We start from the raw sequence: 25,009 nt of genomic DNA, 5'->3' as shown, positions 1-25,009 counted from the left end.
AGTTTCTTTTATTTCTGAGACAAACTAGTTCGCTCCTTAAATCGCTTTTATTGTGAAATCCAATTCGGAAGTTTAATTATACTAATGTTACCTTCACAACATATTCTCCTGGTTTCACTTGGTCTCGCTTGACTCTCACAGGCGTCCCGCATCACCGCGTTGGTCAAAATTTGGTCGTTTTCCCCTCCTTGTTATGGAGCGTAAAGTTGCTCGCGAATTCAGGCATAAGGTAAGGCGAAGCACTTCTTCATTGCACTCTATAGGATTGCATTTATTAAAAGTCTACCGGTCCGAGTCTGAGTTGGGGGGGGGGGGGGGGGGGGGCTCAATCAATATAATTGCCATACATTTTTTAAAATCAATATTTAAACATTCAGCTTCTTGGAATTATACTTGGGGGTTGTGATGGTTACTTTTAAATACAAGAATCAGAAAGTAAACACAGGTACAATTCATTTAAAGTTTTCGAGTACTGTATCCTTAATCCTCAGTGTAATTTAGACCTACATACATTACTACCTTCTGGTCACTTGTGTTTTGTACCATCTCTTAATATATATAAAGATGTTATGTAAATGTACAAAGCTGTTTTGCGTTGTGGATCACAGATGGATGTCCTGAAAAGGTAACTTTGACGGTAGAGGAAGGGAACACGATATGGTCAGAGTGTTTTCAGGCCCAGAGCATGATATAAAAAAGTATACAATTATCTGTACTTCACCCAGACATCTAGAGGCTCTTCATAAAGGGCAAGCCAGCACTGGATAACACAGACGTGTCAGAGATGGGGAGCTGAGCCGGAATAAATTGGGAATTTTAGCCCTTAATTAGAGAAGGAGGGAGTGCAAAGCTTGGCTTTGTTCTTTGCTATGTTGTGCTGCTTTCTTGTTCCTGTGTTTCTGTTTAATGGCCCGGAGTGTAATTGAAGGGGTATTAAATGTACATTTGTTCGGAAGGTTGAGACCTATTAATTTCTGTCCACTGCAATGGGGGACAGGTCAACAATGAAAATAGGAGTCGTGGAAGTTTTAAAAATGGGTGTGTGACTGAGCAGTGATCCTTGATATCATCGGTTTATGGTGTCAAAGTCCATGTGTTGTTCAGACAGGAGTGTAGAAAGATGTTTATGGTCGTCATAAATGGCATGTAGATGCAGCATTGCATAATTGTTACCATAGTGTGTAGTCTGAGCTTCAGTCCCACCTTTTGACTAGAACATGGGGATCTGGGAATTTTTGTTATGTACAAAGGAAACACGAGTCAATGTACTCATATTGAGTAGACCAAAAGAGCATAAAGCAAACCAAGAGAGCAAATATGAAATAACTTAATGGTCAATTTATCCATTCTATCCAACATCCTGTAAAAGGACATAACACTGTCAACAGAATTACTAAACTTGACAGCTTGTACCATATTGTCACACGCTTTTGAAATTTTTCAAACCATCCTTTGCTTGCCGAAAAGCCTCGTCCTCGAGGGTGTGCATTGCTTTGCAGCTTGAGTTTCATCACACATTTCGCTTTCTTATGAAACGTCATTGAAGCGGTTCTATGGATTTTTACCACATAGGCCCCACAGCTCAGTGGTTAGAGCATTTGTTTGGTAAACCAGGGTAGTGAGTTAGTATCTCACTGGGGCCTCTACTCCCCAAGAGGGGTTGCGTCAGGAAGGGCATCCGGAGTAAAAACTGTGCCAAACAAATATGAGCGTTCATCTGAGATGACACGGTGAGGTGACCCCTAACGGGACAAGCTGAAAGAAACGCACACACACTTGTGGCCTTTTTAAGATGTGTCTGAATTGCATCAGAGGGTAAATGTTTACCTCTGTGTCGGAGATGTAAGATGACACCCATGACCTTCCTCTGTCAGCCTCCTCTAGTGTACAGCTATTATTCCATTGCCCTAGTGTGTTGTGAAGGGAACGGCAGTCTAACTAACACAAGCCAAGGATGTTAATGGATCTCGAAGGCAAGTTCTGGTTCAGATTAGATTGAGTTGTACAACGAAAAAAATGTGTTACATCAGTGAGTGGCCAAAGCGCTTCTTAAAAACCATCCTGCGACATCTGAGTCGTCATAAGGTTTGTATTACTACAGCTGTAACATGGCTCACCTTACGCAATGGTTGGGAATGTTTTTTTTCCCTCCTGTCTTCCAGGTGGAGTTGCTGATTGAAAATGAAGCAGAGAAGGACTACTTGTACGATGTCCTCCGCATGTATCACCAGTGAGTAATTGTTTGTTTGCATGTAAGTGCATGTTTGTATGCATATGAGTGCGTTGGTCGAAGTGCTTTCCATAGTTTTATTTTCATTATGATACTGATTTAATGGATTGTAAATGACGATTTGAGTTAAATAGTGAGGGCTGTGTATCGACATTATTATTGATGTAAAGCTAAAAGTTCGATTTAAAAAAATGTGATTAAATACTCCTAGTCTGCTGCTTTTCGACCGTTTTAGCAGTTTCCTTTGTAAAGGTCAGAATCTTTGTCTATCCATTTCTAATGTTCCAAGAATCAAAGTGTAAGTTTCTGATCACAATCCAGTTTTGATGTGCTGTGAGGAAGGGGCTGGCTGGCTGCAGGTCTAGGTTTCAATCATCTTTGTGCTTTGGCTTAAGCCGCTGATCAGTTTCCACTGTGCCCTGACAAGCCTGGCCGCTTTTTCACAATAGGCCTCTGTTGATCTTCCAGGCAATTATAAAATGGCACCACTTAATTAATAATTCAAAGAAAAGGCATTTTGCACAGTAATTTTTACTTTGTTGCTTTAATTTTTGCCCTTATTTATTTTATATTTTTATTTGAACTGGACAAATAATGTGTTTCTCCTTTAAAAGTCCTGTTCAGATTTGAACAAATACATTGTTACGCTTCCCAGGGCTATAAAAGTTGCTCCTGGATAATTCTGCCTTGTTAGTGTGGGTGTACATTTGATTAGTGATGCACCAAAGTGAAAATTCTTGGCCTAAACCAGACATGTCCAAAGTCCGGCCCCCGGGCCAATTGCGGCCCGTGGACAAATTTTTACCGGCCCGCGGCCTCTATCATGAAATCAATAATATGCGGCCCGCCAGCACTGTTGACCACAGTATAAAATACATGTGTACAAAAAGCTATTTTTCATATTTTTCATTTCACCAGAAGATGGCAGTAGCTCTGTGGCCGCACTCTGGCCGCCGTGACCCTTGACCTTGCGTGATCGTTTCAGCCCAGCCCATTTCTAACATGGCGTCTGTAAACAAAAAAAGGAAAGTTGACCGCGAGGGCCGCCGCTTCCAGGACAAGTGGAAATTTGAGTATTTTTTCACTGAAATACGAAACACCTGTGTCTGCCTAATTTGCCAAGAGACTGTGGCTGTTTTCAAGGAATTCAACATCAAGGGGCACTACCAGACGAAACATGCTAGCTACGACAAGCTAACTGGGAACAAACGCGGTGAAAAAGTGAAGCAACTGGAAGCTGTTTTAACGGCACAGCAAAGCTTTTTCACAAGAGTCTGTGAGTCAAATGAAAATGCCACAAAGGCAAGCTACGAAGTGGCAACGCTGATTGCAAAGCACTGCAAACCTTTCACTGAGGGTGAATTTATTAAAGACTGTGTAATGAAAATGGTTGAGAAAATTTGTCCCGCGAAGAAGCAAGAGTTTGCCAATATTTGCCTGGCTCGTAATACTGTGGTACGGAGAATTGAAGACGTTTCATTAGAATTTAAGAGACAGTTAGAGGCAAAAGGAACTGAGTTTGACTTTTTCTCGTTAGCGTGCGATGAAAGCACGGATGCGTCCGACACCGCTCAGTTACTGATCTTTTTAAGAGGAGTGGACAATGACATGAACGTGAGTGAAGAGCTTCTGGACCTCCAGAGTCTGAAGGGCCAAACAAGAGGAACGGATTTATTTGTTTCTGTTTGTTCCACCGTAGATGACATGAAACTACAGTGGAATAAAGTCACCGGGATTATTACGGACGGCGCACCTGCCATGGCTGGCGAGCGGAGTGGATTATCAAGCCTTGTCTGTAACAAAGTCAGCGAAGAAGGAGGCAGCGCTATTAAACTCCACTGTATTATTCATCAAGAAGTTCTCTGTGCCAAATATATGAAATATGATAATGTTATGAAACCGGTGATAAAGACTATTAATTATATTCGCTCCAAAGCGCTGTGCCACCGCCAGTTTCAACAGTTTCTTCTCGACATCCAGGCTGAATACGGAGATGTTTTGTATCACACCGACGTAAGGTGGCTCAGTCGGGGGTCTGCGCTGCAGCGCTTCTTCTCTCTCAGGGAGGAAATTGGACAATTCTTGACTAAAAAGGGACAACCCATGCCACAATTAAATGATCCTGTTTGGCTGGCTGATTTGGGATTTTTAGTTGACATAACGCGACATCTCAATGCGCTGAACACAAGCCTTCAAGGGCAAAATGCAGTGGTAAGCCAACTGTATTCACACATCAAAGCCTTTCGGACCAAGCTGCTACTTTTCCAAAGACACCTGTCACAGGCGCAGCCCAATACCGCACATTTCCCGTCGCTGCAGGAAATTGTGACCAGTTTCCCACAGATCAACATCAGTGCGCAAATGACAAAGTACGCAGCAGACATCTCATCTCTGGTTGAGGAGTTTCAGCAGCGCTTTCGGGACTTTGCAGCTATTGAAAAGGAGATCACGCTTTTTTCCTCTCCTTTCTCCGTGGACCCTGATGACGCTCCAGACCACCTGCAACTGGAGCTCATTGAGCTGCAGTGTGACGCCGAGCATCGCAGTCGGCACCAACAGCTCCCTCTTGTCAACTTCTACCGCCAGCTGGATGAAGGCAGGTTCCAAGCAATTCGGACATTTGCTAAGAAAATGCTGAGCTTGTTTGGCTCCACATACATGTGCGAGAAGACATTCTCCGTTATGAACATTAACAAGAGCCGCATGAGGACGAGACTGAGTGACTCTCACCTGCGTGACGTCTTGCGCATCAAAACCACTGCTCTTGAGCCAGACATGGAATACATTACATACTGCAGTCAAGATCCCAGTATCACCCTTCACATTAGTGCAGGCAAGACCTTTGTTAAGTCCTCTGAGTTGAATAAATTCTTAAATCTCAGTTTATTAATTTTTTTGTGATGGTCAAAATCACAGTTTGAATATGCAGTGATCATTGTTTTGTTTTCAGCACTTTTCCTACAGTGAGCATATAATAGTGAATAATATGTAATGTTTCACATGAACTTAGATATCCTTTATAGTTTTCTTAATTTTTTGTGGTTTGTGATTTCGGTAAAAACCTAAATGTAAAAAAAAATGTAAAAGTAAAAGTATGCCATTTGTAATTAAATTAAAAAAAATCCCAAAAAGTTAATTTGTATTTAATGTTAATGGTTCAAAGAATGTCAGGCTAAATAGTCGGCCCCCACACATTTTCACCTTACCAAATCTGGCCCTCTTTGCAAAAAGTTTGGACACCCCTGGCCTAAACCGAAAATTCAATCCGACCTTTGTGTTGGAGTACAGCTTGCAGAGTAGCGAAAAAAAAAAGAAAAGAAAATCAATGAGGGTGGCTCGGTGGAGCAGCTGTGGAGCGTTGGCCTCACAGTTCTGAGGACCGGGGTTCAAATCCCAGCCCCACCTGTGTGGAGTTTGCATGTTCTCTCCGTGCCTTGTGAGTTTTCTCCAGGCACTCCGGTTTCCTCCTCTATCCCAAAAACATGCAACATTAATTGGACACCCTAAATTGTCCCTAGGTGTAATTGTGGATGTGACTGTTGTCTTTCTTCATATGCCCAGCGACTGGCTGACAACGACTTCAGGGTGTATCCTGCCTCCTGCCGGATGACGGCTGGTATTGGCTCCAGTACTCCCGTGACTCTTGTGAGGATCAGCAGCTCAGAAAATGGATGGATGGATAAAATCAATGCTTTCCTTTTTCTATACCGAGCATTAATAAAGCATCGATCAAATTGAGCTTTTTAATAAATCGGCCAGCAGTTCTATTAACTTTGACCATTTCAGGGTGGCATAATTAATGAATACTTCGGTCAGCTATCTATTAGAAGATGGACATGCTCACGTGGATGAGTGCACACACACACACACACACACACACACACACACACACACACACACGCACACCCACACGCTTAGTATTTTCCACTTACTTCATCCATCCATTTCCTTCACCGCTTATCCTCACAAGGGTCTCGATGAGTGCTGGAGCCTATCCCAGCTGTCAACAGGCAGGAGGCGGGCTACACCCTGAACTGGTTGCCAGCCAATCGCAGGGTACATTGAGACAAACAGCCACACTCACAATCACACCTTAGGGGAATTTAGAATGTCCAATTAATGTTGCATGTTTTTGGGATGTGTGAGGAAATCGGAGTGCCCGGAGGAAACCCACGCAGGCATGGGGAGAACATGCAAACTCCACACAGGCGGGTCCGAGATTAAACCGGGGACCTCAGAACTGTGAGGCCAATGCTTTACCGGCTGATCCACTGTGCTGCTGTTTTCTACGTACTGATAGTTCAAATTCTAAAATTGCTCAATGTTTTATACTGAAAATGTACTTGTGTGGTACCTATAGGTGTCCTCCAACACTTGCTCTATTAATTTTGATTGTTATCAAAATGACAGAGTGGTCTAAAGTGCCAGACTCAAGGTTGAATCTTTACCTGAAGGACTTCTGGCTTCTGACATAGTTTTCAACTCAATTGACCCCTCCGTACAGGGCATTTAACCACGCCTCCTGAAGTTACGTCACCCCACGTGTGCTAATCTCAGACAAACAATTAGCAAAAATGGCAGCGCAGGAAGAAAAGACTAGAGCGAAACTGTCCGATTTACCAGCTGATTTCTCACTCGCATTCTTAGCTAACAGTGAAATATCGTTGAAAAGCAGACAGCAGGGCTTCAAGTATTTCAGCGAGGGGTATTTCAATGGTATTTACATGCATATCGACGGAGAAACCATTGATATTAGCGCGAGATCTTTCCGGAGTCAGAGGAAAACCGAGAAGCCACATAATATAATATATTATTACCCAAAGACGAATTCGTCATTGACAGTTTCCTATTTTCGTGTTACCCATCACACTTGTGTGCAGAATCTGTATGTGTATCTGTATAGCCGTTTGTGAACCGCCGTATGAAGGAAAAGAAGGCGAGGCTTGATTTACGAGTTGTTTCTCAAAAGCTATACTGGACCATGCAACGTTGTCTGAGGGAACGCCGGGTCCCAAAAAGGGGCGTGGTTTATGCAGATCTCTGGCCTCTGATTGGTCAGCGACGCGAATGACGCAATTTCTACGGAGGGGTCAATTTCTGTCAGTTCCCTTTTCGCTATAGGATGATTCTCAAATTGCTTGATGTTCCCTTTCATGATTTCGGACGTAAAGTATGTCTTTCAGCATTTAAGGATCATGATTTGTTGTTTATGTATTTCTAAATGTAATCTGGGTTCTGCTCTCTGAATAGAGGTGTGGGTTCAAATCCCACTTCTGACCTTGATTTTCTAGTCAGAAGATTTCCAATGTCGTGTTAACACCTTGACATGCTGAAGTTCCCTTCAAGATTCTGTGCCATCAATCCACGTCCTCACTGTGGTCCTCCTATTTTGAACTTCATTAGATCTGATCCTACCAGTTCGGGGTACTAGTGGTCTCGAGGGCTGATTACAACTAAATGAACGAAATGCAGTAAAAGTATTTTTTTGAACATTGTGTTGCAGGTCCATGGACTTGCCTGTGCTTGTTGGGGACCTGAAGCTGGTTATCAATGAACCAAAGCGTTTGCCCTTGTTTGATGCCATCAGACCGCTCATCCCACTCAAACACCAGGTGGAGTATGACCTGCTAACCCCGAAGAGGTCCAGGTGTGTACAATGTCATTTCTCTTCCTTTCATTCTTGCATTTGGCATCTCTTTTGACGAGACATTTATTCTACTGTTGCCATTTATATGCCTTCTTCTGTATGCATGTGTTCAGGAAGCTGAAAGAGGTACGGTTAGATCGGACACATCGCGATGGACTGGGTCTCAGTGTCCGTGGAGGCTTGGAGTTTGGCTGTGGTCTTTACATATCACAAATTGTCAAAGATGGTCAGGCTGGAAATGTTGGTCTTCAGGTATGTGTATGATCAGTCTTGTATTTCCATAGTACTGTGTATGAAAGACAAGCCAAATGCATAATAACATCTACAGTGCTAGGTATGAAGTGTTCAGGTACATTACCGGTACAACTATATAAGTATGAATAAATATAACTGTTACACAAAATAATCAAGACAGTAAAATTGAGTTGTATCCTGTAACAATACTGTCGTCCACTAGAGGATAGTACGTCCACAGTTTGTTGAACAAACAGCTGATTAATCTTGAGTCACTTCAAAACCAATCAGGTTTTAGATGCCTCTTCGTCAGGTTCATGATGTCTTGGATGGCAAGGAGACCCAATCCAATTGGAACAAGATTACTTTATTGATTTTAATGAAATAAAACCGAATGTTTGGAAAAAAAACCCACAATTATCTCGACTACAGATTATGGCAAGATCTATTTGTCACAAAAGAGTATCAAATTGTTTATTTTAAATAGTCTGTCATTGTGAGTAATACTAGAAGGATCCCAATCTCAAAAACATCTGAGGCATTCTGATGTGGTCCAAAGTGACGAGCTGCACAGATGTTTTATCCAAGTGTCTACAATCAAGCACATAAATGTACACTGTGTGCAGTCTACCCTTTCAAACATCTGGGAAAACTTTTTTTGGTCACCCATTCCTTTGATCCACATCAAAGAGTTGCCTCATAAGCAAAACTGTCAATTAACCGTTGAATTTATTTCCTAGTGAAGGTGTGTAAACCCATTATTAATAGAGAATAAACAAGTCGCAGGGATCACTATATCCTATTGTATAGAATATACGGTGCTGTACAAGTAAATTGCTGGGCTGACATTAATTTCAGGATAATGATTATTCAACATAGGATTCATAGTGTTCCATCTTGTATTGACACTCAAGGTGGGTGACGAGATTGTCCGCATCAATGGATACTCCATCTCCTCCTGCATCCACGAGGAAGTCATCAGTCTTATCAAGACCAAGAAGATTGTGTCACTCAAAGTTAGACGTGCGTTAATCAAACACTACGTCATTTACGTTCTTGCATAGAACATCAGTGGTAACGTTGATGTATTTTTGTGTCTACTTGTTGCAGATGTGGGGATGATTCCTGTCAAAAGGTACATTGTTGGTGTTTTGTCAAACTCTTTTTTTACCGTTGTTCTACAAGTGATCCGTTATGATCAATATCTTCTGTGTTTAGCTCATCAGATGAACCCCTCAAGTGGCAGTTTGTCGATCAGTTTGTGTCAGAATCTGGGGTGAGTAAGAATCAGTAAGGTCAGAGGTTAGGTATTCTATTGGCGGCCCACAGCAAACATACTCAAGGTGTTCCCCCCATGAAATTTACAAATTTACACCACTTTGTCCTGTTTTACAAATCACTTCCATCTGTTTATCCAGTTTATCTCACAGCTAACTTTAGCCGACTAATATTTACCACCAAAGATTTTGAATATTAATGTTTATCTTCATCCAATAAGCTTTAGTTTGATAAAATTATATAGAAAGTCCTTGAGATTTTTCTCCAGGATTATTCAACAAGAAATGAATCAATTTAAAACTTTTACTGTAGTGGATAAGAACATTAAGTAACATTTAATGTAGTTTATGATTTGAATTGCTTTTATACTATAGCTCCTTGGTGATGGAAAGCGTTACTCCTGTCACCACTTTATCTCTCTACTTGGCTGACACCGACAGCAGTGCTACTGCTTATGCCAAGAGCAACATTAAGTATGGCGAGTATTACATTTTTACAAGGCATGAGTTAAATCAATAAGTCCATATTCTGTTGTGATTAAAGAGCCTTCCTATTTTTTTATTATATCCGTTGTTTTGTTGGTCATACAATAGAATTTTTTTTTTCTTCTGTTAAGGGTATATTCCTGACGTTAATGAGCTTCCTCACACGCGTCATCGCCATGACAATATTTGTTTAAAAGAAATAAATAAAAAAACCCTCACAATTGAGAGTATTTTCCAATATTGTTCAGGGCTACTCTTGATTGAAGACTAATTAGGTAGTTTCAATTGCGATCACATCGTTAAAGCTCATCTTTTGGCTTCTCATTGATAAGACTTGCTAATGTGGCTAAAATTTTAGCTACATAAGCACACATGACTTTGTGGATAACTACACACAAGTATGGCTAAATTTATATACTGTTTAGTTTATTACATTAGCGAAGAAGTTTAACAACCCAGTGCCAATGCTGAATGTTTCATAAAGACCCTTGGATTCAAGTTTTCATGTTAGCTAAACAAAATAAAATTGATAATGATATCAGTGGCACGGTGACCGACTGGTTTGCCCTTAGAGTTCTGAGGGCCGGGGTTCAAATCTCACCCCAGCCTGTGTGAAGTTTGCATCTTCTCCCTGTCCCTTTGTTGATTTTCTTTGGGTACTCCGGTTTTCTCACACATCCCAAAACACGCATTCATTGGGGGCACTAAATGGCCCGTAAGTGCGATTGTGTGTGCGAGTGGTTGTTTGTTGCGAAATGTCCTGTGATTGGCTGGCACAGGGTGTACCCCGCCTCCTTCCCGAAGATAGCTGGGATAGGGTCCAGCACTCCCGCGTACCTTGTGAGGATAAGTGGCTCAGATAATGGATGGTTGGATGGATTGATTATATAAATGTCAAAGCACAGTAATTTTTTTATACATGAGTGTCAAAAAACATTCAAATGTCACTTATGGCAAGGGCATAAGGATACAGCGTGTATGCTAAGTCTTGAATTAAAATAAAGCCACACAGTTACAATACCGCAGTTGATCACACTTGACCTGACCCTTGCGCTTTTTAATATCTTATTTGTACAATATTACCTTAGCAGCCAGCTCTTTTAGGTTCTATTGCTCTTGCCTAATGTACAACCCAGGAGAAAAAAAGCAGTGTTGCTGGTTTGGCATCGATTGGAGGGAAGGAAATCAAGGAGAAGAAGGTCTTCCTCAGCCTCGTGGGCACCAAAGGTATGGGCATCAGCATCTCCAGTGGTCCCACGCAGAAACCTGGCATCTACATCAGCAACGTCAAATCTGGCTCGCCATCTGCGGAGGTCGGACTTCAGGTGAGTGCTCGGAATGTCCAGATGGTCTCTGTGGCTTCCTGCTGTATAGTGTCTGAAGTGATGTGCACAAAATATAGATTGGAGACCAAATCGTGGAGGTGAATGGGGTGGACTTTACCCATGTGGACCACAAAGAGGTAAGAAAACATTCGTAATTTGTCTTCTTATAATGGCTGCTTTAAGTTCAACTGACACCAAAAGCATAATTTTTAGTATGTTTAAAAAAAAAAAGGCAGGCAGAATGGACCCATCCATTGTTTTTTCACCACACAACATTATTTTGACGTATATGGCTTTTTGGAACTACCGGCATGAAATTCTTCTCAAGGGATTTATTTTGGAGAAGAAGCAGGATGTGACGTTATTCGCAGACGCCAACTATGGGGTGTTAGTGGGTTTATACCAGTTTTACCTGTGGGAAGGTAGCTCTTTGTTCCTTCGTGTTAGCCAATATGCTGGCTCGTTGTATTGCTGGATATTGCTTGAACACTCAGGAGGATGGATTGACTCTTCACACGTTTCCAAAAGACCCGGTTCATCGTGAAATGGATTGCACAGGTCCAAAGGACGAGAGGTTTGTGGGTTCCAAATGACAGGTAGGTGTGTATAGAGCTATTAAAAAAAATAGTTGGCGGGAGGGACGGCGGCGGTGATGTTAATCGCCAACAGTGTCGGTGGCGTTGTTCATCGCCGACGGCGTCAGCAGCGTTCTTCATCCGTCGGCCTTGTTCATTCATTGGCATTGTTAATCACCGCTGTGGAGGTGGATCGAGCCACTCATGGGTCCTCCTGAGTACGCTACTTACTGTCATACATACTGTCGGGGAGTCAGTTGTTCGAAGCGATCTACATATGATCTAAATATGGCTTGAAATAGGGTATTATTGCCCCGGTCAATTCACCCGATTGTGAAATGTTCTCTTCTTTGAAAAGAGCTTCCATGTCAGAAAGGCCGTCGGAAAAATCCGAAAATCTCTGTTGTTCATTTCCCTAGTGCAGGTGGCACTACGTGTTTTCAGTGACCCAGTGTGACATTTGCAGATGACGTTGCAGGCAATATGGCTGCGACTGGGATGTCGAGTGAGACTTCCGCAACTTTGCGCATGGATGACATGCTCTCCGCTATTTTTTATTTTTTTTGGTATAGACATAGAAATGAGCAATGTTATACGTATTTTTCCTTACTATATCTATTTTAGAATGTTTATAGGGATGTCAGTTGGACTTTAAGTTCTCCTTCTGATACATTGGAAGTACAGTATGTGGTCGAATTTGGACTTGTGCAGCAAACCTTGACATCTTTTCAAAGTTAGTGTCAATTCATGGTTTTGTTCATTAAGCACCAAATTAGTAATAATTCATCCAAAATGCAATAGGAACAAAAAATGTAGTCTCACATTGTACATTTGGGGGTAAAAGGAATATAGCAACAGGAGTATGTATCAATATTGCATAACTGTATTAATCCCATTGTTATGGATTATCATACCTGTGAAAGTCAAAGAATTGGACCTTCTTTTCTCACTTCTCAAGGCTGTAAAAGTCCTCAAAAGCAGCAGGAGCCTGACGATCACTGTTCTGACTGGAGCCGTAAGTAGTAACAATAAATTATAACGTTTGGAAGTGCTGAACTGTTGTACATTTTACACACCACGTGTACTCTTATTGTAGATTCCTAAATATTGAGTATACTGTATATGTAAATCCATTGCTTGATTTATCTTTAAAGTTGTAATGCGTAAGATTGGATGTGGACAGAAATAGATTATGTTAGTTGTTTTTATGCCCTCCTGTGCAACATTCCTGAATTTTTATGGCTACATCATTTAGCCTTCCTATCGATGTCTCAACATGTTATCATCACCTTTTATCATCATCGTCGTCAAAATGTTATCAGAATTTTCACGAGTCGTGTACATCAGGGCTGTTGATAATAAATGTTTCGTATAATACAAGGATAGAGACAAGCACAGAGATCTTCCAACTGAGATTTAAACCCGAAACTCTTGACTGTGAGGCAGATATGCTAACCACTAAAAGAGCTTTCCTCTGTCTCCAAATCAATATATCTTTTTGATTGTTTTTTTCATGGATTTTGCCTTGATGCAAAAATTAGGCTGTAACTGAAACTAAGATGAAATGTGACATTCACTTCACAGTCCAGGAGGTTGGTTGGCTCACACATCGCTCTATCTGGCTGTTGCTGATTTCTCAGGGCAGCGAGCTGTTTATGACGGATGAGGAGCGTTTGGCAGTGGAAGCACGCAGGGAACTGGAGAGGCAAGAGCTGATGCATCAGAAGAGGGTGGCTCTGGAGACCAACAAGATCCTTAAAGAGCAGCAGGAGAAGGAGAGACAGTAAGTGACTGACTGAGGGCTTAATGGCTCTATAATAATGTGATGGTGATTTCTCCTCTAAAAGAAAATGTAGCACGTAAATTGTTTGAAGTCACTGATCATGTAGTGGTACTGGTGCGGGCAGCGTGGGATCGATTCCCGCTCAGTGATGGTGTCGATATGTGCCCCGTGATTGACAGGCGACCAATTCAGGGTGTAGTCTGCCTTTCGCCCAAAGTTTGCTGGGATAGACTCCAGCACTCCCCCAACACTTGTGAGGATAAATGGCTTGGACTGTATTGATTGATGATGTCACCGGACTGAAATTATGCCTTTTATCCGCATTAAAATGTGATGCTTTTTACTTGGCGTAAACAAGAGCAGTAAAAACATGTCTCAGCGTACATTTGTCAGGTTTGGTTTGGTTGAAACAAACCCTGGTACAATTGTTGCCATCGTGTGGTTTATTTGGTGTAGTGTAGAAGCTCAATTATGTGGTTTACTAGAACTGAATTGTGAACTCTGCATCAGACAAAAAAATGAACCATCTATCCATTTTCTTCGCTACTTATCCTCACAAGGGTGACGGGCGTGCTGGAGCCTATCCCAGCTGTTGTCAGGCAGGAGGCGGGGTACACCCTGAACTGGTTGCCAGCCTACCGCAGGGCAACATTCGGACTCACAATCAAACCTAGGGGCAATTTAGAGTCTCCAATGAATGTACGTTTTTGGGATGTGAGAGTAAAGCGGAGTGCCTTGATAAAACCCACGCAGGCACAGGGAGAACATGGAAACGGCACATAGATGGATCCAGGTTTGAACCCCGGTCCTCAGAACTGTGAGGCGAACTCTCTAAGCAATTGCTCCACTATGCTGAAATGAGAAAAAAAAACAGCAAAAGTGAAATCAGAAGATCACCACATTTTACTAAACCATCATCTCTCCCACTTGTCTGCATGGAGTGATTAACTGAGTGTTTCGAGGACTCAAAACTTTTTAAACTACATTTTAGAGGTGTTTTTGTTTGGAAATATACAACATGGTGTCACTTTCTGGATAGTACTACTGCGGTTCATTCACCTGACATCGATGCTGGCAGCATGGGTTTATTTCCCACTCAGTGACATGTAAATATGAGTCTTTATGGCATGAATATATATGAACAAATATGAGTCTTTAGTAGCAACCAGTTCCAGTGGGATGGTCTGAGAGGTCCCGGTGCTGAAAAGTCTCCTTGTGATTAACGCGCATGCGCGCATAGTAATCTACGTGCGCGTATATTTTATAAACTTCTGGCCAGTCTGAAACATCCCCATCCTTGCGTCAACATGTGTCATTCAACAACTTGTGGCCAAGTGTTCATGTTTGCTATGGACGTCTCAGAAAGATGAACACAGCAAACATACATATATGTGTATATCTTTTTATCAACTTTTGTTTTAAGGTTAGGTTCGAGTTAGGGTTAGGATGTAGCGTATGTTAGCTCCCTCTACGTAGAAGAAGGGGAACTATGAGAGCTGGGGATTTCCCAATATAGCGTCTGCTACCTACCCAAAGTTCCTGTCAATAACGCATGCGCATTAATCACGAGGAGAGTTTTCAGCATGGGGGAGCGCTCAGACCGTCACACCGGCTGTAGTTCGCCATTTGACCAAAAAATTAATGACAAGATTTAACTGACAGCGCACAGGCTATCAGCTGAATCACACCATGTATATAACCATTCTTTAGTGGCAGCACAATTTATATACCTACATTTTATGCATACCTTATTTGTCTGCCTATGGTGCAGATTATTATGGCTATATAAAACTATGAGAAAGTTTAATTATTTGGATAAAATGCTGTGATATAATGACCTCTGTAGGTGTGGATAGTCATAAAATGAAGGCTTCGAATTTTTCTCCAGAAGGAAAATGGAAATCTCCCAGAAGGCTGCAGAGGAAGAGCAGCGCTACAAGCAGGAGATGGAGAGGTAGTCCGCTGCATTTCTGCTGTTTGCGAAAACATTCAACACCGACATTTGAATTGTATTTTGTTACTCTGACATCCTATTTAGGATTGAGGCTGTGGAGAGGAAACAACACAGAGAGTGGGAAGAGGACTATGGTACGACTGAGCGACCTCTCGGTCCTCAGATCCATAGGAGCCCATCACCCGCCCCACCTGAAATTGAAACCAACCAGTCTCCGAAAGCCAAAACGTCTCGTAAGGATCAACATTTTCTACTGCTGCATGAGGATTTTTGCGTCTATTTGCACGTTGAGCTTTCAGCATGCAGATGGAACTGAGCATGCTCTTTTTCTATCACCTCTGTGTGCTGTGCTGCTTCTTATCAACCCTCCTGTCAGAGTATGAGGCCTTCTCATTCGCAAGTGAAGCTGAGGAGGATGAGCAGGACGGACAAGTGAGTGTGGAGAAGTAGTACAGTACGTAGCTGTCCACATTTATGAACAAACAGGTCCTAGATTTCCTCTGACAACCAACTCCAACAATAATTTTATTTGGCACTTATCGTAAATTGACAAAAATATGCTGTTGTGTGAGCTGAAATTCTCCAATTTTCAAAACCTGTTCTGTATAGAGTAGGCCAACCTTCATACAATCATATTTACACAATATAGTTTTGATCTACTTAATCCTCTCAAAATTTATATATTCTTGATTGAGGATAACATAGGTCAAATAAGGTTATCGTAATTCAAAAAATGACGTTAAAGGTCACCTTCCATCATAATTCAAAAATGAATGTGTGATGTGGTTTGAACGTGACATCTATGCAGTTTGTCAACTCCATGCAAAAGATGATAAACAACATAAGGATTGAAAAAGTACTAGATCAGATTTCTGTGTGTTTGTCACATAGCAAGTTAGTAATTATTCGACTACCTTCTCATTTCGTGGTTGGTACACTATCACTCATCTCAGGAAAAATGGCTGAGCGAGAATGTGCTCGTATCATGTTACAAAGCTTTGCATAAACTGCCAAACTCAGAGGATTTATTTTGGGAGAAATTTCAAAGCATTTTGGAACCAGCATTTTGCTGTGTTCGGGACCATTTAGTGGAGGATAACTTTGTAAACATAAGTTTTTACAGACTGCTGGAAGTGCATTTCTGAGTTTTAGAGCAAGCGGCCCAGCTGAGAAGCCACCAAGCCATGCAAAAGCAGTTTATCAAAACTAAAATGTGTTGTGGTTGACAACAATGCTTAATTATTTCTAATGTTGAATGTAACTGTCGACCCGCCCCTCAACATATCCTCCTCTGTTTTATTTCACCTACGTCTCCTCCTCTGTGGCATTGTGCGTAATGGGCGAACCACCAAATGCTTGGTGAACTTTACTTCACGTAGATAGTAAGACCCCACATCCAATGATCCAAACGACGGGTCGCTAAGAATGAGAGAATGAGCGATTCAGTTAAAGCATAGCTTCTTTATGTTTTGTATATTCATGAGAAATGCCAGGCAGAAAAAGACCAATGGAATAGCTTGATAAAGGACAGTCTGGGCATTTTTAACATAAAATATCCCGATCAATGGACATCAAAGATTATCCAGGCACTCCAACACCGATGGAAGAAGTTTGTAGACTGCAGGGGAGACGATGTCAAAAAATGAAGCACATTTGGTCAAGTCTGACCAATTGATCGTGGTTAGCCAATGAACTTTTCAACCCTCCCGTTGATAGATGGATAGATACTATAGCTCGATAGATAGAAATTTAATATGCAGTGCTTTGAGTCATCTGCTTTAGGGTATCTTTTTGAAAATCCATGACACTGTCCATGGTCCTGTATGAATAGGTCAGGTGGTAAAGAGCCTTGATCCCTTTTCTTCTATTTTTCTTGGATTCATGATATATGTATTGATTTGAATTTGAGCTTATTGATTTATTGACAAGAAATAATTTAGTTCAATGGTTGAAATTTGAAGATAAGTTTAATGTTAAGCTACTGTTTCGTCTTTATAGCATTTGGCTGGTTTTATCGGTACGAGGGGAAGCTTCCATCATTCCATAAGGTATCGTTGACTTCCAGTGTTGATTGTGGTGCTATGTGAGAGAGGATTTACTGTATGACGGTAAGAGTTCATAGATGCATGAGATTTTTTTAGATGTCTTTTAGTACAGTACGTGTTAGCATTTTGTTAGCTTTCTGGTTTCAATCCGGTTTGCCGTGACAAACTCTCTTTTACATTAACTAACTGTTGACACTGCAGAAAGGAGAGAAAAAGAAGAAAAAGAAAAAAATGTCCAACACAGACACGCTGCAGGAGCAGAGAAAAAACAAAAAGGAGATGGAGTTTGAGCTGAAATTGGCCAAGGAGAAAGAAGAGATGTATGAACGAGAGAAGCAGTTGAAAATCAATAGGCTGGTTCAGGAGGTATAAAATACACAGAAAATTGAATTTGCTGTTCTTGTTCTATGCAACACAACAATTGATACCATTTTTTTTTTTTTTTATCGTCACACCTAAAGTAATTGAAATGTTTCGAATAACATGAATGAGTATGCTTGTGTACGTGTGTATGAATGTATGGGATTGATAACCATACATGAATCAGCATGCCTGTATGGCAGGTTTCAGAGACAGAGAGGGAAGACCTCGAGGAGTCTGAGAAAGTACAGCACTGGGTTGAGCGTCTTTGTCAGACTCGCTTGGAACAAATATCTTGTGTGGAAAACGAGTCACCTGAGGTATTTCTGCCATACCCTTTTTCTTGGAGCCTCCTTGTGGTTTTGTCTTTCTTAAAATCCATCAAAAGATGTTTTTGTTATTGTAACATGAAGTCAAATATGCCTGAAGACTTTATTGTTAGAGTTAACAAAACTCAAACTCTCAAATTGTTTTAAAGGGACCTATAAATATTTTTTCCCCAAATGTCCAGTAGGGGTTAATTTTAATTGCGAAAGGAATTAATATTTTTACACAGGCTTTGGTTATGATCTTAATGGGTTTTCTTGAGTCAATTGCCCAATGTTATTATTATGATGAGTTTTACTCAGACATAAAAAAGACAAGCTGAATTACACATTCCCTGTTATTTTTCATTTCCCTTTTTTTTAAAATTCATTTTAAAATGTGTACACATCACAGAAGTCCATAATTATTTGCTATTGTCACAAAACATTATGCAGTATGTTTGTACAGATTACAACATATTTCTGTCTTGACTCTAAAGCTGTCACCCCCACTGTCACCTCCCCCGGAGCCCAAGGTGAAGCGTTTTCCTGGTGGCCTGCACCTGGCCACTACTGATCTGGATGACATTAACTTGGATCATGTGGATCAGAGCCTGAAGGGGCCGCTTAAGAGACTCGCCCCAACCCCACCAATTATGAGCCAGCCTCCGCCTCCTTTGCCTCTCCCGCCGCCTTCACCCAAACTAAACCCCACCCACCCCAAATATTCTTCTTCTTCAAAAGTATGTTCACAGCACCGGCCTGCGTCACCACCCAACACCTCGTCTACCTTGACCAACAAGGGCCGCAGACCTCATCCATCTCAAGCCCCTCATCGAGCTTCCTCCCATTATCCCCCTCCATCTCAGTCGACCCGCCCGCCCTCATCCCCACAGCCCACCCCGACACCTCACCCACTGCCGCCCCCTCCCCCACCCCCACCTCCACCCCCGCCGCCCCCACCTCCCCCACCGCCCCAACAATCTGAAGAAAGAGCAAGTGCCCTCAGTGCATACCGTCATCATAACCTGCCTCACCCGTCCAGTCCACCTGAGCACAGGAGTGAGTGGGAGGCGGGTGGATACCTGCCGAGAGGGGGCATCTACTCATCCAACGCTAGTGAAATCTCCTACCCATCTAGTCCCAAGGTTAGAGGTTCTTATGGAAGAGGCGTGAAATATTTAATGAGCATTTGTAGTACACTATATTTCTGGGAAGAGATTACAGAATAGCAGGACGTAGTGCTCTCCATGCAAAATAGTGTGCTTTTGAGTAAACTGGTATGTTTGGTCATGGCGTGACACATTGACTCGTTAGAGATTTCACTTAAGCCTCAGGAAATGTCTTGAAAATATTATTAGCTGTTTTTGATTGTTAGTGAGCTTGTTCTGATGACGCATCGCATGCAGGGTGCAGTGATTGGACAGTTTTCTGTCTTTTGTGTCTTGCTTACATTCCAACACGTAATGGTTTCCATAGATTTACATAGAAGTCTGGTTAATGTTGTGGTTCAACACCTTGTCTGTGCTGTGGTATTTAAGATATTTTTTGTGTGTGGGCGTGAAGACATTTCTACTTTGTGCAGCAACATTTCATTGGATTTTACTGTGGTTCAGGTTATGAGAAACACGTCACAGGCCAGTCGCATTTCTACTCCTTCCCTGGTGAGTTCCTCTGTTAAAATGCAGATCTCATACTCATCAATGTTTGTTGTAGCGTAACTCCATTAAACATTATTAAATAGATTGACAATATTCTGATAGCAACTGGCACCTAGTCCTCCGAACCAGCGGCATCCAATGCCCCCCGTCATGTCGAAGCCCGTCATGCTGCCTCAGTCGCAGACCCATCGACCGGACCCGCTCAGACCTGCTGTTCGTTCTGATGGCCTGGTATGGCGTGAAGCAATCATGTGATTCACCTTACAAGGGTCGTAAAGCATTCCTGGGGCTCATCACACCGTTAAGTGTTTGGCACATATTTAAGTCTTTCAAACACTGTAGAGTGGCACGGGGTCGCAACTGGTTCGAACGTTGGCCTCACATTTCTGTGGGCCGGGGTTCAAATCTCAACCCCGCCTGTGTGGAGTTTGCATTTACTCCCCGCGCCTGTGTGGGTTTTCTCTGGGCACTCTGGTTTCCTCCCACATCCCAACAATATGCATTAATTGGAGACTCGAAGTGTGATTGTGAATGGGGCTGTTGTCTGTCTCTATGTGCCCTGCGATTGGCTGGCAACCAGTTCAGGGTTTACCCTGCCTCCTGCCCAATGACAGCTGGGATAGGCTCCAGCACTCCCGTGACCCTCGTGAGGATAAGCGGCTCAGAAAATGGATGGATGTAAAATAACTTTTGTGGATCTCATATTACATTAGCAACATAAGTGATCAACAAGGGGGGAGCAATGCAGATTGTCTCAAAGCAGTGAAACGTATCATACTACTTCTCCTATGGAGAGGAAATACACTAAGCAAATCACTTATTATTTTCATGTGATCTTGTGTTTCAGCCTGCAGAAATGTTGAAACGGATGGTGCCTTTCAACTCTTCTTTTAAATCCAACAACAAACCCCAAGTAATCTAAGCCTCAGTGATAAATAACCTTCCAATTTTTAGAGCCTTCCTCTATTGCTACTATCAGGGCATGAAAGTATACGGTTGTAGAAGGTGTGTTTTCACCATTTGTTTTGTCCTGCTATCTCATAATTTTAAGTGTTACTGGCATTGAATATGTTTCTGTATAAGTGCTTTCCCATTGAAAGATTTCACTGTTTCTCAGAATGTGCTTCAACCCTTGCTGAGATTACTGCGGCTGTAGTACTTATCATGGTCATTTAATTGACTTATTTACTTTTTTAAAAAAAATTATTTTATCTATAGCTTCTCCCGCTATTTTGTGTGTGTGTGTGTGTGTGTGGTGTGTGTGTGTGTGTGGTGTGTGTGTGTGTGTGTGTTGTGTGTGTGTGTGTGTGTGTGTGTGTGTGTGTGTGTGTGTGGTGGTGGTGGTGGGGTCAAATTGTGACTCTGCTTCTTGTTTGGATGTAATGCATCCTTGTACTGTAATTTGGTCCCATTCTTTGGTGATTCCAAGTGATTGCAATCAATCTCAAGAGATTTTGCACACTCTCAGAATCAAAACAACAAAGAATGTTTTTGTTTCTGTTGATTGAATTGCCACTTTTGAAGTCTAATATCTTCTCAAGAGCTGGAAAATGACGCTGTACATGATTAATATGTATGGTCATCATGTGTATGAGTAGCAGAGTGAATCTGCCATCCTATCTCTAAGGGCTTTGTTCAACATAAATGAATGTGTTATTTATTTTATCGACATAAGATTCTATAAAAAAAATACACACCACTGGCCGATGCATTTGTGACCCCGTGGTTGTCAATTATTGGAAACAGTGCAGTTCTGAGCATTCACACACTGGTTGTCAAAGGAAATGTGGCAACAAAAAAACTCACGTTTGTTGTTGTTTTGGGTCCTCTTTGTTCATTCTTTGTTGGTATGTTGAGCGATTGTATGTAATGCATATCGATATTTTTCCAGGGCTTTCAGAAATACTTGGAAGACTTCGATCCCCACTCCATGGTATTGTATGGTTTAGCATGATCAATGTGATACACACTGAGCGATAACGTATAGTACGCAATGATAATGACCAGCATGGAATAGTTGTAAGCACTTCTCACTTGCACTTCTAAGGTTCTCAACTATGTATGGATTTTAAATGGTCTCCTGATACGTGTGTGGGTTCTCTGCAATTATTCTGGCTTCATTTCAAAAACATGTATGTAAGGTTAAATAAAGACTCAAATGCCCATAGGTGTGGTTGTGTTGGGATTACTTTTAGCCGACCCTAATGAGGAAAAGCACTCTTGTCTTTAATGACTGTAAGCAAGACGAACCTGTTATCTTGAAGGGTTCTTTGTGCGTAATGATGCCATTTATGTCTGGAGCCTACTAAATTATCACTGAATCCGATCAAACAGAAATGAGGAGGTAATTTGTCTCTGTCATGCCCCCCCTATTGGCTCATTATTGCATTCACGTGTTTTGGTGTGCTGGTTTTCTTTGTTCTCTTTTATCTTCCAAGTTCTCATCAGACCAGATTGCAGGACGAGACGTGAGACTACTGAGGATCAGAAAGGTACTCACTTCAGATAAATCATTGTCATCATTAGCAAGATGACAGTAGCCTCTTAACTAGATGCTGGGTGAACATGACTGATGCTTTTGTTTCCTGCTCTTGAGATGGGACAGCTTGACTTGGCTCTGGAGGGGGGCGCTGACTCACCTTTGGGGAAATTGGTGGTGTCGTCAGTGTACGAGGGAGGGGCTGCAGACAAACATGGTTAGTACAATGCTTAACATGCAGTATGTGAACACCCAACTCGTCATGGCTATTGTACACTTTTCATCCATTTCTCAGTAAACAATTCTCGGACTTTTAATGATGATTAACTCACATATGGTTTAATTGCTATGACTACAATGTATTTGCCTGAGTTTTATTCATGGGCACTCATTTTTACAATATAAATTAAAAAAAAGACATCTCTAAAAAAATGTAAATACACAATTCCATATACACTCCAAATTGCATGTTGCAAAACATTTGCTTTTGAATAAAAAAAAAATCACTGACTCTGTGTTCAATGTACAGTGTTGCACTCTCACTCACTCACTCACTCACTCACTCACTCACTCACTCACTCACTCACTCACTCACTCACTCACTCACTCACTCACTCACTCACTCACTCACTCACTCACTCACTCACTCACTCAGTCATACTAACAATTTGTAATGTCGTCACAGATTCTCAGTATACTGTCAAGTTTTATGTACAGTAAATAATTTCTATTTGGCCGCCACCATGTCTGCCATGTGCATTTGTAGGTGGCATTGTTGCAGGTGATGAACTTCTGGCTGTCAACGGGAAGATCCTGATAGACGCTACACTGAATGAAGGACAAAACTCTCTGGCACGAGCCTGGAACAGTGGAGGGGTACTGTATTATTTTTTTATCCTAAAATATTACTACATCTTCTAAAGGTGAAATACTGCTACCTTTAGGATGGGATATTTTCATCTCATAATTTTGAAATCAATCAAGCCAGATGGGCATATTTGTGAAGGTTTGGACTTGATGAGGGCGCTGTGAGACCACATCGTCCCTCTGAGTAGTTTGGGGAATCTGTACTTTGTTCAAAAGTGCTTCAGCAGTGTTAATGAAAATAAAATCTTCATCAACTCGCGTCATCTGTAAGCTCTATCGGCCAAAGCTAAACTTTGCCACCTATTAATGATTGGCTAGTTGTCATGTTTTATTTGATTCAACACAAAATGAAAATATTTTGACTTTCAGGACTGGATCGATGTTGTGGTTGCAGTGTCGCCCCCAAAACATTATGAAGATGAAGTGTAAGCCTTCCCTTTTTAACCTCCGTCATAACTATATTTCTGTTTACTTGAATACATACCTGTGTTATAGTATCAATATTGTAACGTATGTGTCTCGGGCTTAGAATATGACGTTGCGGTTTGTGTCTGTGTTTGCACATGTGTGTGCAGCCCAAAGTCAGCATCAGTCAGTTGCTGTGTGAACAGAAAGGTGTTTGAAGGCAGTGCAACTCTGTACAGGCACGGCTACCTGCTTCAGTCCTAATCCTCAAACCGGTAACCTGATCTGTTTTGAAATTTCCTCTTCTGCACAGCAGAGCGGATGTTTAATGTTGTCTGTGACATTTGCCCCCGTCAATCCACTTAAGCACCTGCGACTGTCAGTCAGGAGGAACAAAACTAATATTTCGCTACAGTTTCTTGTGACCTACGGGAAATTGGCAGCAGTGAGGAAACGCAATAGATTTTTTCTTTTCCAGTCGAAGAAAAAGGGTCTTGAGGCCATATCTCTTTAATGAACATGGTGTACATAGAAACATTCAGGTGAAGACTTTTACATCTAATGTGCTCACTGAACCATCCTATCATATATCTGCCAAGCCTGAGACCTTTTTCGAAACATACCTACACAGATGTGGCCTGTGTGGTATTGTCCTGTGCCCTGAGGTCATGGACGTTCAGAAAGCAGAACAGGAATCTTGCCTGCCTGCCTGCCTTTAGGAGTTGTTCTGATTGATGTTGTTCCTCGGGACTCTGACATCTTCCAGCATGCATTGTCACAAAGTTCTGGGCTGCGTTTTCAATCCGATGATGATTTTCTTGTAAAACTCAGCTGCATGTGTGTCACACTTGTGTTGGAGAACATTTTTACGACAAAACATTTTCTCCATATGCTCGTATTCCCCTTGAGTAAATAACAAATGTCTCTTGTTGTCTTCTCTGACAGAACATTCTTCTAGATGCTGCCTAGACAACCGTTTTGATTCAGAAGATGGAGCATTTCATTTTTGAGGATTCCGTTGGGATATAGCAAATCTTTTCCAACACATGAGAATAATGCCCTTTTCTGCAGCCTCCTGGTTCTTTTTTTTTACTCGTAGATTGCATTGCAAATTTGAGATAGAAGAGCCTTTGAACACAGTGAATTATATTTTGCTTGATTTGTAAAGGATTTGTCAAGGATGCACATGACCAATATTTCATATACTCCGGTAATCCTCCTCACCTGCATGGAGCCGGGCCATGAAGCCATCAAGCCTAAAACACACACATACAAATAAACAAAATGTGTCCATGCTGAGCTTTCCTTCATGCTTGTGTCTCTTTGGTCAGTGGTAATGAGGCTGGTAAGAAATAAATAAAGGAATTAAAAATAGA

At 41.7% G+C, this 25,009-nt stretch overlaps 2 protein-coding genes across 5 annotated transcripts; both read left to right on the top strand.

Moving 5' to 3' along the window:
- The first annotated feature begins 96 nt into the window (after positions 1–96).
- On the top strand, positions 97–25,009 carry ush1c (Usher syndrome 1C). 4 transcript variants are annotated; one of them, XM_061823145.1, is made up of 21 exons: positions 97–229; positions 2,163–2,230; positions 7,734–7,877; positions 7,991–8,129; positions 9,026–9,134; positions 9,222–9,246; positions 9,330–9,387; positions 11,011–11,199; positions 11,277–11,336; positions 12,733–12,789; positions 13,415–13,557; positions 15,446–15,511; positions 15,596–15,744; positions 15,888–15,943; positions 21,774–21,815; positions 22,321–22,374; positions 22,479–22,578; positions 23,128–23,237; positions 23,598–23,653; positions 23,804–23,908; positions 24,579–25,009. In XM_061823145.1, exons 1-20 carry the CDS (start codon positions 194–196, stop codon positions 23,895–23,897), a joined length of 1,755 nt encoding a protein of 584 aa, XP_061679129.1. In that variant the 5' UTR covers positions 97–193; the 3' UTR covers positions 23,898–23,908; positions 24,579–25,009. The 4 variants fall into 4 exon arrangements, 3 of the variants coding, with proteins under 3 accessions (XP_061679129.1, XP_061679130.1, XP_061679131.1); XM_061823146.1 differs by lacking the exon at positions 23,804–23,908; XM_061823147.1 differs by lacking the exon at positions 97–229 and having other exon boundaries at positions 2,163–2,252.
- On the top strand, positions 18,093–21,131 carry LOC133502396 (harmonin-like). The gene is made up of 5 exons (XM_061823148.1): positions 18,093–18,236; positions 18,722–19,369; positions 19,838–19,885; positions 19,985–20,113; positions 20,730–21,131. The coding sequence occupies exons 1-5, from the start codon at positions 18,105–18,107 to the stop codon at positions 20,802–20,804; spliced, it is 1,032 nt and encodes a 343-aa protein (XP_061679132.1). The 5' UTR covers positions 18,093–18,104; the 3' UTR covers positions 20,805–21,131.

This window comes from Syngnathoides biaculeatus, chromosome 6 (assembly GCF_019802595.1).
Source record: "Syngnathoides biaculeatus isolate LvHL_M chromosome 6, ASM1980259v1, whole genome shotgun sequence".
NCBI classification, from domain to species: domain Eukaryota; kingdom Metazoa; phylum Chordata; class Actinopteri; order Syngnathiformes; family Syngnathidae; genus Syngnathoides; species Syngnathoides biaculeatus.
This window is presented reverse-complemented; position numbering and strand designations above follow the sequence as displayed.